The sequence below is a fragment of the Kogia breviceps genome, chromosome 12 (genome assembly GCF_026419965.1).
Source record: "Kogia breviceps isolate mKogBre1 chromosome 12, mKogBre1 haplotype 1, whole genome shotgun sequence".
Classification (NCBI taxonomy): domain Eukaryota; kingdom Metazoa; phylum Chordata; class Mammalia; order Artiodactyla; family Physeteridae; genus Kogia; species Kogia breviceps.
In genome coordinates, this window is record NC_081321.1 from 66238725 (window position 1) to 66256867 (window position 18143).

Consider the following 18143-nt stretch of genomic DNA (forward strand, 5'->3'; position numbering starts at 1 on the left):
TCTAGCCAATAAAGCTTCACCTTAAATTCCATTTTAATTATTTCTCTCCCATGGTTTAAATGCACATTAAAGTAATAATACTCTATTATTAAATAATCTAGAATTCAAAATTAGAACCCAGGTTATGTTTTACCATATCTGTTTTCTTCACTTAGTTAAGTGACATGTTTTATTACATAATCTATTTGATAAATGTCAGAATCTACACAGATTTCCTCCAGTTCCTATGAACAGGGTCTGAATGAATAATAAGATTGTAACCAATAAGAATTTAATGTGGAAAGTCAACTTCCCAGAACTCGCTTGCCCCATCCTCCTTCAGACTCCTGATGTTCTTTGCCACCAGATATATCTTTGGAAAGAGCACATGAAGGGATGTGTTGCTATAGTTTATTTGTTGCTATCTGTAAGGTAAGTATAGGAGGTAAAATATTTTTCAGCTAGTCTTTTCATTATGCTACATACTCTGTTGTCTATAAACTTACGGATCTAAATTGAAAAGTACATCCTATCCTCAGCACCCTAAAATTCTGCTTGTTTCCATTTTGTGGCCATGTATATTCCAGGTACTTATTTTCTTATTATACTTTTTGCACTTCTCCCCCATCCTACCTATCTGTGAGGAAAGTTGCTGCTAAACTTATTCACATTCACACCACAAAGCATTGATTGCAAATCCTAATTTGCTAACTCTTCCAAGGATATCATAGTTAAATAAATTTCTACTAAACCTCTAAGAGTAGAATTTTAGATGTCAAATGAAAGATATTTGGAGGATAGAAGGTTCTTTCTAGCATTCTGATAATTCTTTCATGTATTCAGCTTTAAAGCTGATCCTAATTTTAGAGAAACAATTCTTATAAAAAGAAAAAATATATATGTTTCTTATGTATCATAAAAATGTATAACAGCAAATGTTGTGAAAATGTGTGTTGAACCAATTTAACCTTTATTTCAGCTATGCATTTTTTCATCCTGTGATATTTGGCACAATGACATGTTTATTTGCTTTTCTCTCTTTTTTTTTCTCACTGTTATTTACTTAGTTATTTTTTGCTTGCCATAGGGCACTGTCTCTAGGGATGTTTGCAACAATATCTGAATATCTGAATCATTGACAGCCAAATATTAACAGCCTTTTCATGGAAATTCTATACTTAGAATTTTAGAATTTAGAATGGAATATCCATTTCAATGTGATCAAAATAAGATATGTTCATTCAATGAATCATTTATTTAAAGAACACTGATTATGTGGTACAACAAAAACTAGTCCTTCATAAAATTATTCATAAATAATTTTATCCTCGTGTATCATTTTAAAATAATAATTTATTGATATTTAGCTAGTTATATGTTAGGATAACTTTTATTTATCAAAAATAAACTGGAATATCTAGAACATAAAGAAATCTTAAAATTCAACACTTAAAAAGAATCCAGTTAGAAAATTGACAATGTGAACAGATATTTTACCAGAGAGGAAATATGACTGGCAAATAAACTCATGATAAGACGGGTTTTCAACACCATTAGCTATTGGGGAAATGCAAATTGAAACCACAGTGATATATCACTATACATCTACTAGAACAAGTGAAATAATAATTTTTAAAATAGTGGTAATACCTAATGTTGGAAAAGATGCAGAAACACTAGATCTCTCATACATTGCTAGTGGGAATGTAAAAGGGTATAGCTACAATGGAAAAATACTTCGGTGATCTTTTATATACTACCAAATGTAAAATAGATAGGTAGTGGGAAGCAGCCACAGAGCACAGGGAGATCAAGATCAGCTCAGTGCTTTGTGACCAACTAGAGGGGCGGGATAGGGAGGGTGGGTGGGAGACATAAGAGGGAGGATATATGTGGATATATGTATATGTATAGCTGATTTACTTTGTTAGCAGAAACTAACACAGCATTGTAAAGCAATTATACTACAATAAAGATGTTAAAAAAAATTTTTTTTAAATGCACTTACTACATGATCCACCAATTATACTCTTGGGCAATTATCGTAGAGAATTGAAAACTTAATGTCCATGCAAATATCTGTATTTGAATGTTAATAGAAGACTTATTAGTAATGACAACAACAGAATAACTGGAAACAACCCAAATGTTTTTATAAATTAAACTCGTACATCCATAAAATGGAACACTACTCAGCAATAAAAATAGAATGAACTATTGATATATACAATAACCCTGATGGACCTCAAGGTCACCGTGCTATTGTCTTTTGCAAATGACAGAACTATGGAGATGGAGATTGATTAGTGTTGTGAGGAGGCATGGAGTGCAAGTCTAAGGGGAGAGCAAGAGGACATTCTTTATGGTGATGGAATAGTTTTGTATCTCGTTTTCTGGTGATGGTTACAGGAATCTACACATGGGATTAAATTGCATAGAACTACTCGCAGATACAGGAAAGCATGAAAAATGGTGAAAACTGAATAACATCTATAGTCAACATTATTGTACCAGTGTCTGTTTCCAGGTTTGATATTAAACAACAGTTATATAAGATATCACCACTGGGGAAAGCTGGGGGAAGGTTACAGGGGACTTTTGCAACTTCCTGTGAGTCTACATTATCTTTAAGTTCAGAGTATCATAGAAACGCATTCTGTTTAAAAATATATATATTATAAAAGGCTAAATAAATAAGCAAATAAATTGGATCACTGTTATGGTTTCTGTGATTCATAGATGTCAATGATTCTATAATGCATCAGCCATTTTGCTTGTTTTCAAAATTAAATGGCTTAAATGATCTGTGTAATACTCTTTATAAACAGAAACTTGAAGCAAATCAGTTTTATATGGACATCAAAATGAACACAAAGTTTTTAAAATTGTAATTACTAAATATTTCATTTCAGTCCCTAAGGACCCACCGAACAACATGACATTTCAGAAGATACCAGATGAAGTTACAAAATTTCAGTTAACATTTCTTCCCCCTTCTCAACCTAATGGAAATATCCAAGTGTATCAAGCTTTGGTTTACCAAGAAGATGACCCTACTGCTGTCCAGATTCGCAACCTCAGTATTATCCAGAAAACAGACACATCTGTCATTGCAATGTTAGAAGGACTAAAAGGCGGACATACATACAACATCAGTGTAAGAATACATAGCTTTTAATTATTCACCTATCTTGCAAAGCTGATTTACAAACTCAGCATTCAAAAATACTGCAGCTTACGTACATAATACATTTTTCCTATCTTTTCATGGGATCGCTTAAGACATGCCAACTGAAAATAAATTTGGAGAAACAAAATTGCTGATTTCCCATTTTAATACAGCGAGTCCTTTGAAAATATGTAAACAACAAAAAAGTTTGCACAATTATAGTGGAAATCCAGAAATAGAGCAGGAAGAAAATCCACGTTAAAAGTTAAAGAGCAGTGACCCCTGCTCGCCGAAACTAGAGAAAGCCTGTGAGCAGCAATGAAGACCCAACACATCCAAAAATAAATAAATAAATAATAAAATCGATAAATAAAAGTTAAAGAGCAGATATATATATAATGAGATGATTCTGCCTAAAGAAAAACTTTTTGTGTGATTATAGGTGGAAAATGGAAAAACAAATTTCAAAGGCAAAAGTCAGAAATAATGTGATTGAAATTCACATGTATTTCACACAACTATTACTAAAAGCTAATATTTTACATCTTAATTCTAAATTATACATTTGGTAAAGTAAATATGTATGTGAGTTCATATACATACACACAGACACATACACAATTTGTTTCATCCTTTCACTATTTTTGCATGTCTTGGAATTTTCAAACAGAACCATATAGTTCAGAAAATCATCTTTTAAGCAACATAGAATTCACCCTATACATTCAAGTAGCTCCATAACTAATCTTCCTATCAACTGTTTATATCAGAAAACTGTCATTAATAATCTGTGTTTCCCTCGCGAACTTTATATCTCATATAATCTGACTTGCTAGGATTCTTGCTGCACGTACCATTAAATGAACCCCCGTTGTAGAAGATCTATTAGAAGGTGGTGGTTAAGGGAATGAACTGACCTAGGTTCAAATTCTGGCTCTGCTAGTTTCTTTCTGGGCAATTTCCTCAAATCTGTGCCTCAGTTTCCTTATCTGAAAAATTAGTAATAAGAATAGTAATTTCTATGTAGGATATTAATAGTTATGGTAGGTAGCAAGTGTTGTAACAGTTTGGGCTCTTGCAAATAAAAGAAAAAACAGGAAATAAAGTAAAACCAATTCAAAATTTAAAGAAAAACAAATCTGGTTGTTTGCAAAGTGCAACATAGTGTCCTCAACACCTGAGAGTTTATTAGAAATGTGTGACTTTCGCACCTGTCCCAACCTACTGAATCAAAACCTACAGATCTTCATTCAGCAGGGTTTGCAAGTGACTTCTTTGCTCACTGCAAGTTGAGAAGCACTGCCCAACTTTATTATCTCACTTAAAGTTTAGATTGTAAAGAAATAAAAATAATTAAGCATAACATCACTTTTTATTTTGAATACTTCCTTTTTAAAATTACATGCACCAAAAATATTTCCTTTAGATATTTTTAAGCTACATTTTATGGGCTTGGTTTATTTAGTATACCTAACCACATCACGTATATTACTATTTTAATTCAATCAAAATACTTCTGAAAGTATTCAGGGGGTGGAGGGTGGGTCACTAATGTATGAAACAAATTTATTAATTCCAATAAAGATATATTCTGAATTGCGTTTATTGAATACAATGAAACTGGCCAAGAACACAGTCTTTATTTTACATAGCAAGATAAAGTGAATAAGAGCCTGTGTCTGCAGCTTCCTAAGCACAAAGTTAATTGAAAGGATTCACGTTTGTGTAAATCCCCTGCTGTAGATACAAACAGAAATGCTTTATGTGTATATGCTGCATTATGCAGGGTATAGCGTCAGATACTTTGGGGCAGGGGTGAAGCAGGGCATACAGGCCAACTTTCAGAGGGATGATTTAACACAGGAAAACTGGGAGGCTGAGGAATAGGGTTTCATCTCAGAGGAGGAAAAAAAAGCGTCTTGAATATGGATTTAAAGAAAGCCGGAGCTAACCTAGCTAGAGAGAGAAGGAACAGATGTTAGAGTAGATGAAGAGAGAGTATAGACATAGTGACTTTTCTGCTTTTTCCTCCTAAAGGTTCAAATCGAAGCCACATCATTCTTGGTCTGTATGATAGGGCTGTTTAGGTCACTCAGCCTTTGTTCTCAGGGCTTAGTACCATAATATCAGTTGTAAGAACTATTTTATTGCTAACGTTCTTCCTGCATATATTAATTTGAGTGCAAGAAAATATAATTAACAGACTATATGAATTGTTTTCAAAAGTGCAATTTTTTTTTAATTAATTTATTTTTGGCTGTGTTGGGTCTTTGTTTCTGTGCGAGGGCTCTCTCTAGTTGTGTCGAGCGGGGGCCACTCTTCATCGCGGTGCATGGGCCTCTCACTGTCGCAGCCTCTCTTGTTGGGAGCACAGGCTGGCTCACGGGCCTAGTTGCTCCGCGGCATGTGGGATCTTCCCAGACCAGGGCTCGAACCCGTGTCCCCTGCATTGGCAGGCGGATTCTTAACCACTCTGCCACTAGGGAAGCCCCCAAAGTGCAATCATTTTAAAATGACATATAACCATAATCAGTTATACATACACATATGCAATAATTTGAAAATAATAACAAGGTGTTTCTTTGTTTTAGGTTTATGCCATCAATAGTGCTGGTGCAGGGCCAAAGGTTCAAATGAGAATAACCATGGATATTAAAGGTACATGAGCTGCCTTCCCATGAAATACTATTGTCTTAATCAAAGAGTAATTATAATTTGTATTCTGTATTAGAGTTAAGGATGTAGTTAAGCTTTTAAACGATGCATATGCATATAATAAGCATATATTAAGTAATAAGTAATGTATGCTTATTCAGGCTATAATTAAAATGTCTAAATTGTAATGCAAATTACCATGTTAATTACAGAGAATGCCCACTGCTATTTATATTTCTTTTCTGCTAAATGTAAACTTTTCTGAGACAAAGTTTATAATTGTATTTTATGTTTTTAAGATTTTATTGAAAAGAAAGCTCCTTTAAATTACCCATGACTAGACTTTGACTAGTTCTAATTAGATTCCTTGACTGATCTTTATTTTGAAAGTCGGATTCTTTTCAGTTAATCAAATAGTGCTTACTGAACTACCATATAATCAACTTTATGATTCTGACTGTATTGATCTTTAGTAGAATTCCATCTAATGCTCCTCTCTCTGAAACAAAAAGTAGCTTTTCTCAGTCTTTGGTAAGCATAGCGCAGCACAGTGATTAAAAGTGCCAGCTTTGGGGCTGAGTCTAGAGTCAAGTTGCTGAGGTTGAATTCTGGATTGGCCACTTGATACCTGTTTGACTTTGGACAAGTTTAATGGAGATAATACTAGTTCCTACCTCATAAGTTGCTGTGAGGATTAAAAGAGATAATCTTTGAAAAACCCATGGGATAGTGCCTGGAAACAAGCATTGTTAAGAATAAGAAATAATCACTATAAGATGAAGCTGATACATTTTACTTTTTTATCAATGGGTAGTTTATATAACTATAATACTATTTGTGTTATTTGCCTTTAGTTGATAAATATGTACTTGGAATGTACAAACTCGTAAAGTCTAAAAAATATCAGCTACTTTAGAAAATGACTTCATAAAGAAGAGCTTACCTCATACCATCCTAATTTCTCTTTGTTATTTAGTGGCAGACATATTTATATATTCAGTATACAGTTAACAATAGATGCATTATATTTATTTAGTAAAACTTCCCATTTCAGATACTTTGCTCGTCCTCAGGTAGAGATGACTAGTTCTGACTTCTCATGTCTTACATAGGGTGGATGGACTCGTGACCAGTTATCTAGAGAAGATATATGAGTACTAGGGGCAGTGGTTCGGTCCTAGAGAAATGAATTTTTCTCCAGTAATATGCATGATTTTATTAATGACATGGAGTGACACTGAATTAATAGTTGCCTCATTAAATTTGCATTTGACAGATAATACCGAGTTGGATAGTACTGCCCCATGCCAGGTTCCTCAAACTGGAAACCTTGTCTTGGGGACTCCCCGGTGGCCTCTCTCAGAGTTTCTCAGGACTCCCTGAAGCCTGAGGCCCTTCCTGCTGAATCCTTCCTTCCTTCCTTCTCCCCATTCACACGAGTCAGGCCTGTGATCTGTGATCTTGCCACCTGCTCTTGGCTCCCTGCCCCTTTATTCTCATAGATATTTTCCCCAATAAACTTCTATACACCTAATGTCATCGTAACTTTTATGTCTCAGAGGAGTGAGCTAAGGGGTCAAGTCAAAAAGATTTGGTTCCAGTCTTGATAGTTCCCTCTTACTGCTATGTAGCATAAGGCCATTTTCCTCATGTATAAAATGGAAATGATATTGCCAATTTTATGGCATTGTCGAGAGGCTTTTTAAAAAGATTTTATAAATATGAGAATCGAAGTTTGATTAAGCAACTTACTGATGCTCAGCTAGTGATGTAGCTATAAGATGAAATGAAACAAGAGGAGCTTCTACAAATATTGATTTTGGAGATACTTGCATGCATTGACGGTAAAATGTGAATTGTCATGGCACTTTTATTTTATTTATTTATTTATTTATTTATTTATTGCGGTACGCGGACCTCTCACTGTTGTGGCCTCTCCCATGGCTGAGCACAGGCTCCGGACGCGCAGGCTCAGTGGCCATGACTCACGAGCCCAGCCGCTCCGCGGCATGTGGGATCTTCCCGGACCGGGGCACGAACCCGCGTCCCCTGCATCGGCAGGCAGACTCTCAACCACTGCGCCACCAGGGAAGCCCTGTCATGGCACTTTTAGAAAATTATTCTGGCAATATCTGTTAAAGTTAAAAGTACATGTTTCTTTTGTTCCAGAAATTCTTCCCTTGGGAATATATTCCATAGAAATAAAAGGATCAGTAAATAAGGCTAAATGTATAAGGCTGAGTAGTGAAGCAAATGTTCAAAACCTGAAGGAAAAGTGAACTCCCATCACTAGATGAATGACTGAATAAATATGATGCATTGCACCACAGTCATTAAGAAGAATGAGTTAGCCAGGACTTGGTGACTTGAAAAGATTTACACAAGTCTTATTTAAGTGAGAAAAACAATATGTGGGGTAATTATAATACTTAATATAGCACCATTAAAACATATCAGTGTGAATAATCCATTATGTATGACTTTATGTATTTTTATATGATTATGTGAACATAGAGAAAAATATGTGAGGATACCATCCAGATGTTTGGTATGGATAACTGCAGGGTTAGAGGGCAGGGCTCCTGGTATGACTAGAATAGAAACTGGTAAACCAGCTAAAGGAAGTAAAAGAAAAAAAAAACATGAAAATACTAGTATGATTTAACACATTTGTGAAAATTATAAATATAGTTTGAATTTCTTTAATATATAAAGAGGAGTCAGATGTCTGAAAATCACACCTGGGTCCCATTATCTTAGGCAAGTCTCAAATATATAATTATACCATTAGGAGGTAATAATTGCTAAATATCTGCTGTATCCAAAGAAAAATGCTTCATTTGTTATTTATATTTGTCATCACTTTATCTGTAAATTACTGCATGAAAGGAGAATTCAAAATGATTTTCTCTGCAGAAACAAAAAATGAATTGGTAGTGATATTTCTTCTTTGCTTATAGCTCCAGCACGACCAAAAACCAAACCAACCCCTATTTATGATGCCACGGGAAAACTTCTTGTGACTTCAACAACAATTACAATCAGAATGCCAATATGTTACTATAATGATGACCATGGACCAATCAAAAATGTACAGGTGCTTGTAGCAGAAGCAGGAGGTATCATCACATGCCAGCTTATCTTGTCAAATTGCAGTGTGTGAACTGCTGAATGCTAAAGACATTTCAACTCAAAATTAGTAATATAAGGTTGACTCCTGATTATTACACATCTCTTGAGTTTAACAGATTGCCAATATTATTATTAACTTTTTATCATTAATTTTACTGATCATTAATATATGCCTAAAATATTTTACCAAAATTTAAAAAGGCATGGTTAAAATATGTGATTTATTTATTCCATATGCTGGTAGGATTGTTTTGACTTTGGCAGGATGGAGTCTTGACAGCTTCTTTGGAGGTGTGAAAGAGTTAGTTAGTTACCCTTGACTGAGGAATGTTTTTTCTCTGAGAGGTCATTCTTCACAATGCCTATGGATTCATGTGTGATGGGAATGGATAGGGTTCCCTAATTATCCAGGTAGATCAGCTGAATCATCCCTGGTGGTTCATAGAGTGACAGATGTTGCATCCAGATTTTCCTCATGCAATTATAGAAACATCCTTTATAAATGTGGAAATACATTTGGATATTACTTGTAATCATTATTCTTTTTTTCTGAAAATAGCTCAGCATGATGGAAATGTAACAAAGTGGTATGATGCATATTTTAATAAACCGAGGCCATATTTTACAAATGAAGGCTTTCCTAATCCCCCATGTACAGAGGAAAAGACGAAGTTTAGTGGCAATGAAGAAATTTACATCATAGGTGCTGATAATGCATGTATGATTCCTGGCAATGAAGACAAAATCTGCAATGGACCTCTGAAACCAAAAAAGCAATACTTGTAAGTATACTTTATGCTTATACTTTATGCTTCATGTTAGCAAGCTAGCTGACAACTTTTATCATCCACCTACCCCTCCTGTCATCTTTCCAGTAAGTGCTGGGCATCCATAACGTATTGTGACCTAATGCATGATAAAGATCAACAAGGCATTGTCCTTACATCCCGTAAACATACAGTTGTAGGGAAAGTAGGCAAGCTTAAAAGTAATTATGGTTTGATGTGTTAAGTGACTAAGGGCAATATGAAAAATGTGCAAATTGGAGAACACAGGTAGAATTTAATTCTTTCTGTAAAGGGCAACGTGACTAATGTGTACTATTTTGTGTTTTTCACTCATTTCTCTGCCATGCATGCTAATGTCAGGTTTTTAGAAACATGATCCTAGTCTTTCAGTTAATTATGGCTTCAGTTTACCTCAGTCATAGCAATCATTTTCAGCTTTTCATACTATCAAACGACTGAATGAGGAATTGAAATCTTTACAATTCACTTTAATATTTGGTATTGTGTAGATTATAATAATCTAATATAAAAACCAATGCTGATATTTTAGCTTTATTAAATGCTTTGCTAAATTGGTTACTTTTCTCCTACTAAATTCTCCTACTAAATTATTTTGTGTCATGACTGTAATTTTTTAATTATTTAATTTCCAAAATATCATTTTTACTACTAAATTTGAAAAATACAGCTAGTTTCATTTTTGCTTGCTAAAGCACTGTTAAATTCTTCATAAACAACCTAGGACAAGTTAACATTAGAAAAGTTAGAGAAGTTAGGCATTTGAAAAAAGAATGGGTTACTAAGTTATGGCCTGAAATTAATCATCATACAATAACAGTTACAGAAATGATATACCACAAAGTTTAATATTTATCCAACAATTGTTGATTTTACATAATTTTTTTCCAAAACATTTCATATAATCCATAAAATCATAAGAATTTGAGTAGGGATTAAATTATGAAGTGCAATTTATTCATGTAGATTGGTTTTATATTTTAAAATTCTTGTAGGTTCATAGTTTTGTTTTTTTAAAGAGTACGGATTTCTTTTTTAAGATAAATTTATGTATTTATTTTTGGCTGCGTTGGGTCTTCGTTGCTGCCTGCGGGCTTTCTCTAGTTGTGGCGAGCGGGGGCTACTTTTCGTTGCAGTGCGCGGGCTTCTCACCATGGTGGCTTCTCTTGTTGTGGAGCATGGACTCTAGGAGCACGGACTTCAGTAGTTGTGGCATGCAGCCTCAGTAGTTGTGGCTCGTGAGCTCTAGAGCACAGGCTCAGTAGTTGTGGTGCATGGGCTTAGTTGGTCCAAGGCCTGTGGGATCTTTCTGGACTGGGGCTTGAACCCGTGTCCCATACATTGGCAGGTGGATTCTTAACCACTGTGCCACCAGGGAAGTCCCATAGTTTTAAAATAAGGTAAATTTTGGTTGCCTCTGTGGTGACAGAATCATCCAGTGATTTTTAAGATTGATTTTCTTCTGCATCCATTTTGTATTTCATATGTCATGAAAGCACAGAAAGTGAAAATACAGCTGTGCACACTCGGAATTAACCATTGTTCTTCATTTGTTTATATTTGAACAGGATAAGTTTTATATGACTATTCTAAATCTGGCTTATTGGCATTTTCAAAGGTGGCTGAGGTGTAACAGTTATTATGCTTTATATTTATAAAGTGTGCTTGTGCAGACATTCAGTGGTTTCATCCAAATAAATCTATGGAGGAGGTGATCTACTTCATTTGATTAACGTGCTGACTATTCATGAGTCTGGTCAAATTTTTGGTCACTCATGACGTTCAAGAGGTCCATGTACAAGATAATTTCATGTAAAGATATTATTTATTTGTCCTGATGGTGACTGATTTCCAAGTTTACACTTTGTAAGTTAATTTTCTCTTTAACAAAAATGTCTTTTTCACAGCCATTTGTTAAATTATTCATAGAAAAAAAAAAGGTGATATGGTATGTAAATTGTGTTTTTTTTCATAGATTTAAATTTAGAGCCACAAATGTCATGGGACAATTTACTGACTCTGATTACTCTGATCCTGTTAAGACTTTAGGTAAGACATATTTTGTAGTTTAATTTCATTTATAATCTCAACATGCTAATCACAGCTGTAACATTCATTAGTAAATGTATTAATCCATGACGAATGTTCTCAAGGATAAAATCATTTCAAGGTTAATTATCCTAAGGAAAAAATAGTATTTATAATACTCTTAAGTGATGGATGTTCCATCTATTTAAATCTGGATATAGACTTCAATAGGGTATTTGGTCTAGGCTGATGTGTGGAACATTACACTAAGCAAATATTTATTTGGCTGTTTAATATGTAATCTTATATGTAAAACATTTTTGCTTCATAAAAAAAGAAAAAAGGATTATGGAAATTTTCCTGAAATAATCCTAAAAGATAGAAGCTTACCTGTCTCTTAAAATTTTATTTTCTTTCTGATCAACTCTGAGGTTTTCAATTATATCCACCCAGTCTGGCCTGAATAAAACATCAATACAATTTAGTCAGATGCAAGTATATTTCTTCTTCTTCCTTTTCTCCTCCTCCCTCTCCCCCTCCTGCTCTCCTTACTACGGCTACTACTTCTTCTCTTCCCCCTCCTCCTCCTTCTTCACCACCAACCTATCTAACGTTAAATATTCTGGGCCAGACATACTCTGAGGCTCTTTGTATGTATTCACTGATGGGCTCTTCACAGCTATCCTTTAATGTAGGTCAGTGGTTCTCAACCAGTGATTTTACTCTCCAGGGGACATTAGGCAATGTCTGGAGCCATTTTCGGTTGGGTTGTCACAATTGTGCGGGCTGAGCTAGTGGCGTCTAGTGAGCGCAGAGGCCAGGGATGCTGCTACCTATCCTACAGCGCGTAGGACAGCCCCTCCAGCAAAGCGTTATCTAACCCACAGTCAATAGTGCTGAGGTTCAGAAACCCTGTTAGGTGCCAGTGTTAGCTCCACTTTACAGATGAGGCAACCACAGCCCAGATTAAGTAAAGACGTGGCTCTGCCGGCACAAATTTTACAACCATTACAATACAAATGCAGGATTTCGACCTGGATTCAAATCTTGGCTCTACCACTTGAGAAAATAATTTCATTTCTATAAACCTCAGTTTCCTTGTTTGGAAAATGGTGATATTATCTGCCTTGAAAGATTTATGTAAAATAATATAGGTAAAGAATATTTTATAGTGATAAAGTGTTCAATGCTTAATAGCTTCTTTTTGGATGAGTTATAATGGAAGATTTTAAAAATATATTTCCTTAGGAGAAATTGTTTCCCTAGGACTTCTCTGAGTAAATCACAGCTTTCTACTTCCTTTGTGGCAGGCTATGAGAGTGTGGAACTTTGTGTGTTGTTCTGATCCACAGTATATCCACGGTATATCATGAATGCAATAGATTTCAGTGATAGTTATGGCTGGAAGAAGATAGAAAATGTTCCACCCTTTTCAGTTCGAAATTCTCGTCCGGTTGTGGAACATTAATTGTATAAAGAGCCAGTTTCTGCAGCCTCCACTTAGTTAAGGCAACTTTGGATCTGGAAGGAACGAAGCGGCACACGGTTTGCTCCATTAATGTTTATGGGGGAATAACCTATACACTTCGTTGGCTGTGCTGTCTGCTTAAATTCCATAACATCACTGGTTTGATTAATTTTACGTAATCAGTCATTTTTAAGATCAGCTGACTAGACTTGTGGTTTTGAAATTGTGTCAGGTGTTTCTGCATTTGATAGGTGAGCTGATCACACCCTGACACCACCACAGTAAATGTTTTGATGCCATCAACTTAACTTCCTTTAGGTTATAGCATTCAGAAACTACGTATTATCACAGCTAAATGGTGACCCGGTATATTCACTGATGGAAGATAAGAAACATAGTACAAGTGGATTAGCTCATATGTCTTAGAGAGATGACATTTTGAGGATACGGTGCTAAGAAGAGATCACTTTGTTGTGTTGTTTGCTGTGTGCTGTTCATCTCATAGCTTGCTGGTTTTACATAGATTATTGATATGAGGACAACATATTCAGCCAATTATCTGAAAGGTAAAGTTGAGACGTCTAGGTTAACAGGAACGAAAGAGGGAAACCAAGCATCAGGAACCATGGTGCAGAGGGACGTGATGCCCAGATTCTGCTAAATGGCTTCCCTTTGGCCAAGGATGGGCCTCATCCATCACTCTGGCCACAGGTAGTCTCAAGATGTCCCTCAGTGACGGTCTTCTCTTTCTTTCTTTGTCTCTCAGCCAAGGCAGTGGAATACAATAAATAATTCTAGAAGATAAAAGAAATACACCATCAGTTCTCTGATTCCCCTTTTGGAATCATCACCACCACCCAAGCCATCCAGGTGCTGTTTGTGTGCCCTGGTAACAGCAGGAGCGTACGGGGATGTAAGATGTATAATGAACGGCAGAGCACCAGATCCTGTCAAGGTCAGAATAGGAGGGACTAGGGAAACACAGGCTGGGCCCAGTCAGTGAAATGCCATTGGGGTGGTAAGGGGTAGCGACAAGGAAGAGTCCCGCGTATCTACGATCAATTTTTCAGGGTTCATATGCTATTTGGAGACCAGTGACACCAGGATAGCCTTTCAGGCTCCTCCTTAGGGTGGCCTTCCACGGGCTCTCTCCTGGTAGCAGCTTTATAATATAGGAGTTTGCTCTCTAATGCTTACTCCGATCGACCACATAGAATTCTGCTGTCTAGATAGTTATTTGTAGCTAGGAAAACAGTGCTGGGCAGGAGTGGAGGAAAGTAAAAGGAGTGCAAACCTCCGTTGTGGTGAAATGAAATGTTCAGATTTGGAATGTGGTGTGTACCACTGGAGCAGAATTCCTTGATGTCCATCAGAGTAGCCCAGGCATTTTGCTGGTTAATGGATGTAGCACCATCAATTTCTGGCCTCATATTAATTTCTTACCTGGCTATTGGATGTTGTGGTTCTGCGTATATCAGATTCACTCTTGAGTCAGGAACCAAAGAACAGCCCCCAGAAAAGGTGCTGGTCTATAATTGACATTAATAAAAGGCCATGGAGTCACAGAGGTTTTGCAAAAAGAACATTGCCAAGGAGAATATAGTAGAAAGACCCCAAAAGGAAATAAAGTTGACTGTTTCTACAGTGGGCAGTGGGCAGTGGCAAGAAGGGTTTCACGGCTATGAGAATGGGGGCAAGCAAATAGTAAAATGCATTGGTATCGTATCCCTGGTGTCATCATAAGCATACAAAGGATGTTTGAGTCCCTTTGTTCTCTCAAGCATGTCATGTATTGGGACATAGGATAGTATTTGCAACAGGCTAGTGGCTCCCAGCATTTCGAACAGGCCTGCCCAATGCTTAGGTGTGCATCTCACACTTCAGCGAAAGAAGTCTAGGTCCCATCTAGGTCATCAAACCACCACTGGATGTACTGGTATTTTGCACACCACAGGCAATGAGCCTCAAGCTGAGTCGCCTAGCAGTACAATCTTCAGGATTTAAGTGCCTTTGCAAAGCTGTGTTTCTAAGTTAGTATACGACATGCACTTACAAGACAGACCACTTTTTGTTTGTTTGGGTTTTTTTGCGGTACGCTGGCCTCTTGCTGTTGTGGCCTCTCCGGTTGCAGAGCACAGGCTCCGGACGCGCAGGCTCAGCGGCCATGGCTCAGGGGCCCAGCCGCTCCGCGGCATGTGGGATCTTCCCGGGCCGGGGCACGAACCCGCGTCCCCTGCATCGGCAGGCAGACTCTCAACCACTGCGCCACCAGGGAAGCCCAAGACAGACCATTTTGATAGTGGTTGTGCCTGTCAGAGATATTATTTGGATGTTAAAATTAGGGGCAAAGAATCACTGGTGAACCAAAAGGCTTAAGTTTTGGGGAAAAGGCTAACAGCAGTACAAGTGAGAAAGGGCCAGACAGGGCTTTGCTGAATAAGGATTGATAACATGGAAGAGGTTTGCATGTTGGGAAATCTTTATGGCCTGTGTAGGAATAATGGGAAACGACATGTGCCATCATTTTGATCCTAAATAAATACTTACAACTTACTTGATTTTGTTTTCACTCAGGATTGAGCATTAGGATTTTTATTAAGAAAATTCACAAGAATCCTTCTTAAATTCCTTTTTAAGAATCCTCCTTAGGCACGTCAGGTTATGGAAACTGCTTGTAGGCAATGTTTTGATTGCAAGGTTTAATTATAGGAGGATTCCTGTGATTTGAAAACCAGACACTGCTTTCTGCACCTCACAGGGCTTCATTAAAGCTGAACAAGTGAAACCTTAAACCTCACGGCAAAGGCGCTCTGTGATTGTTTTCTTTTGTCATAATACTTCTCATTTAATTACTGTGCTAACAATGAAAAGTTCCAACATGCTCACTTGGGAACAGAGATAGGGAGTCACTATATATTTTTTTGCAGCCAAAGGATCACTTGCCCCCAGGACACCAGAGGAACAGGGGAAGGTTTTAGGATGTTAATGAGGCAGTGGCGATGTGATGGTGAACCTCGTAAACTCTGTAGTCAGACAAGCTTATTTCAGGCAGTTTGGGCGTATATGGAATTTATGTGACCTTGGGTTAGTTACTTAACAAATTAACTTCTGCAATCTTATTTCCAAAATGAGAATAATACCTACTTCATAAGCTAACTGGGAGATTAAATCAGATGAATGGACAGATTAATGACGATGAAATGTTATTAATAAAGATATGAAACATTATTTATGTGACAAGCCCTTTATGAGTTTTTTTGTATATAACCTCATGTATTTTTCACTACAACCCTATAACACAATTTCCTGTTTATAGGTATCCCCAATTTACTGGTAAGAAATCTGAAGCTGGGTCTTTAAGCATCTTGCCCAAGGCTACAGAGCTTGGAAACGGCAGCACTAGCTTTTAGACCCAGGCAACCTGACTTCAGGCAGTGCTGTGCTTATAACCACTGTACTGCGTTGCCTGGAAATCACTAAGTGCCCAAGTAGCTTTTGATTTCATTACTATTTCTGATTTTTCTGTTCCCACAGACTTCCTATCTTTGCTGTACCATTTTCTCTTCTCAACATTTTAAATTATTTCTAGCTGTTCTCTTTGCACCTGCTCATCTTAGCTTTCTGAGGGTAACATTCATACATAAGTATACTGTTTTTACACATAAAGATGCAATAATTCCTTTTTGTTTGTTTTAACAATGACTAAGTATGACTTTGCAACCTGGCCACTGTTTATTATCTACTTCTAATATTTTGCCAATATGATGTATTAACAAACATTTATTTAGGGTATTTTAATTTATATTTCTTGAATTATGAAATTGAGAGACCTTTAGTAAGTTCTTTGTGCAGTATTTGAATATTCTGGAAGGCTGATACTGGGCTAAAAGAGAAGAACTTTTTATACTTAAGTTCTGTTGTAAGAAGTTGTTCTCTTTTAAGATTAATAATAATATTAAGATGATCTTTCATGCAGTAAGTACCTAAATCAAGAGCCAGGCATTGTCCTAGGAGCTTTATAACTCATTTAGTTCAAGCTTCTTAGAGATATAAAACTGCGTTAAAAAGTCAGATCCATAGAGGAGTTTAAATAATGATAATCAAAAGATAATACTGTGAAAAATTAGGTAGTGCTTTATAATTATGATTTGCTTAATTACAGTAGTACATTCTGTTATGCAAATAAAACAATTTAATTTGAGCTTTCAATGGATTTTAAGTCTAATCAGGAAATGACTTGTACAGGTTACAAAAAGAATCATGTTTATATTTTCAAGTGAAAGAGTTTTGTTTTCTGTGACAGGATTTAGAGAAATGACTTCATTCTGTACTGGTAATGCTCTGTGGGTACACGCATAGCAGTGAATCAAAATTTGTGCCGGACAGTCATAGTACATTTTGTCCTTTCCTAGTAGTACATTTGTAATACGTGTGCCCAAAGGATTACCTATTGTTTATTAATACATCATATGTCATTTCCTCACTTCACTTGGCTAGTGCTTTGAAATGGTAATCTAATCTGAAAATTTTTTGTGGTCTATGAAATCATTTTTTCCCCACTAGGTTCCAAGGTCCAGTGACTCAATACTACCTGATAAAGATGATTCTCTTCATCTTCATGTTTCCTTTCCCAAGCACATCCAGTTAGGAGTCAGCATGTGAAAATTTGTGAAACAAACCATTTCTATTTTAATGTATGAAAAAGGTGTATCTAAAATACTTTATGAGCTACATGCTCCCTTATAGTCTTCTAAATTTAGCTGGAGATTCTAGATGACTATGAAACTCTGATAACTGTTTAAGATTCAGTAGTCATTCAAATCCACTGTGCAGAATAGCCACAGAAACTCTTTCAGAGTGTTAACATTTCATAAGCACCAATCCAGGGAAGAAAAGATGAAGAAAC

At 36.3% G+C, this 18143-nt stretch overlaps 2 protein-coding genes across 2 annotated transcripts in view; one reads left to right on the forward strand and one right to left on the reverse strand.

Annotated features, from left to right (window-relative positions):
- Positions 1-18143, forward strand: part of PTPRQ (protein tyrosine phosphatase receptor type Q) — a 206486-nt gene that overhangs the window by 140632 nt on the left and 47711 nt on the right. Inside the window, exons 29-33 of the mRNA XM_059081625.2 lie at positions 2892-3136; positions 5740-5806; positions 8764-8922; positions 9495-9717; positions 11717-11790. Coding sequence (XP_058937608.1) covers positions 2892-3136; positions 5740-5806; positions 8764-8922; positions 9495-9717; positions 11717-11790 — 768 coding nt within the window. The remainder of the gene's footprint in view (positions 1-2891; positions 3137-5739; positions 5807-8763; positions 8923-9494; positions 9718-11716; positions 11791-18143) is intronic.
- LIN7A (lin-7 homolog A, crumbs cell polarity complex component) overlaps positions 10571-18143 on the reverse strand; it is a 378966-nt gene continuing 371393 nt past the window's right edge. The window contains exon 11 of the mRNA XM_067009824.1: positions 10571-14031. The gene's annotated coding sequence lies outside the window, so the exon portion shown is untranslated. The remainder of the gene's footprint in view (positions 14032-18143) is intronic.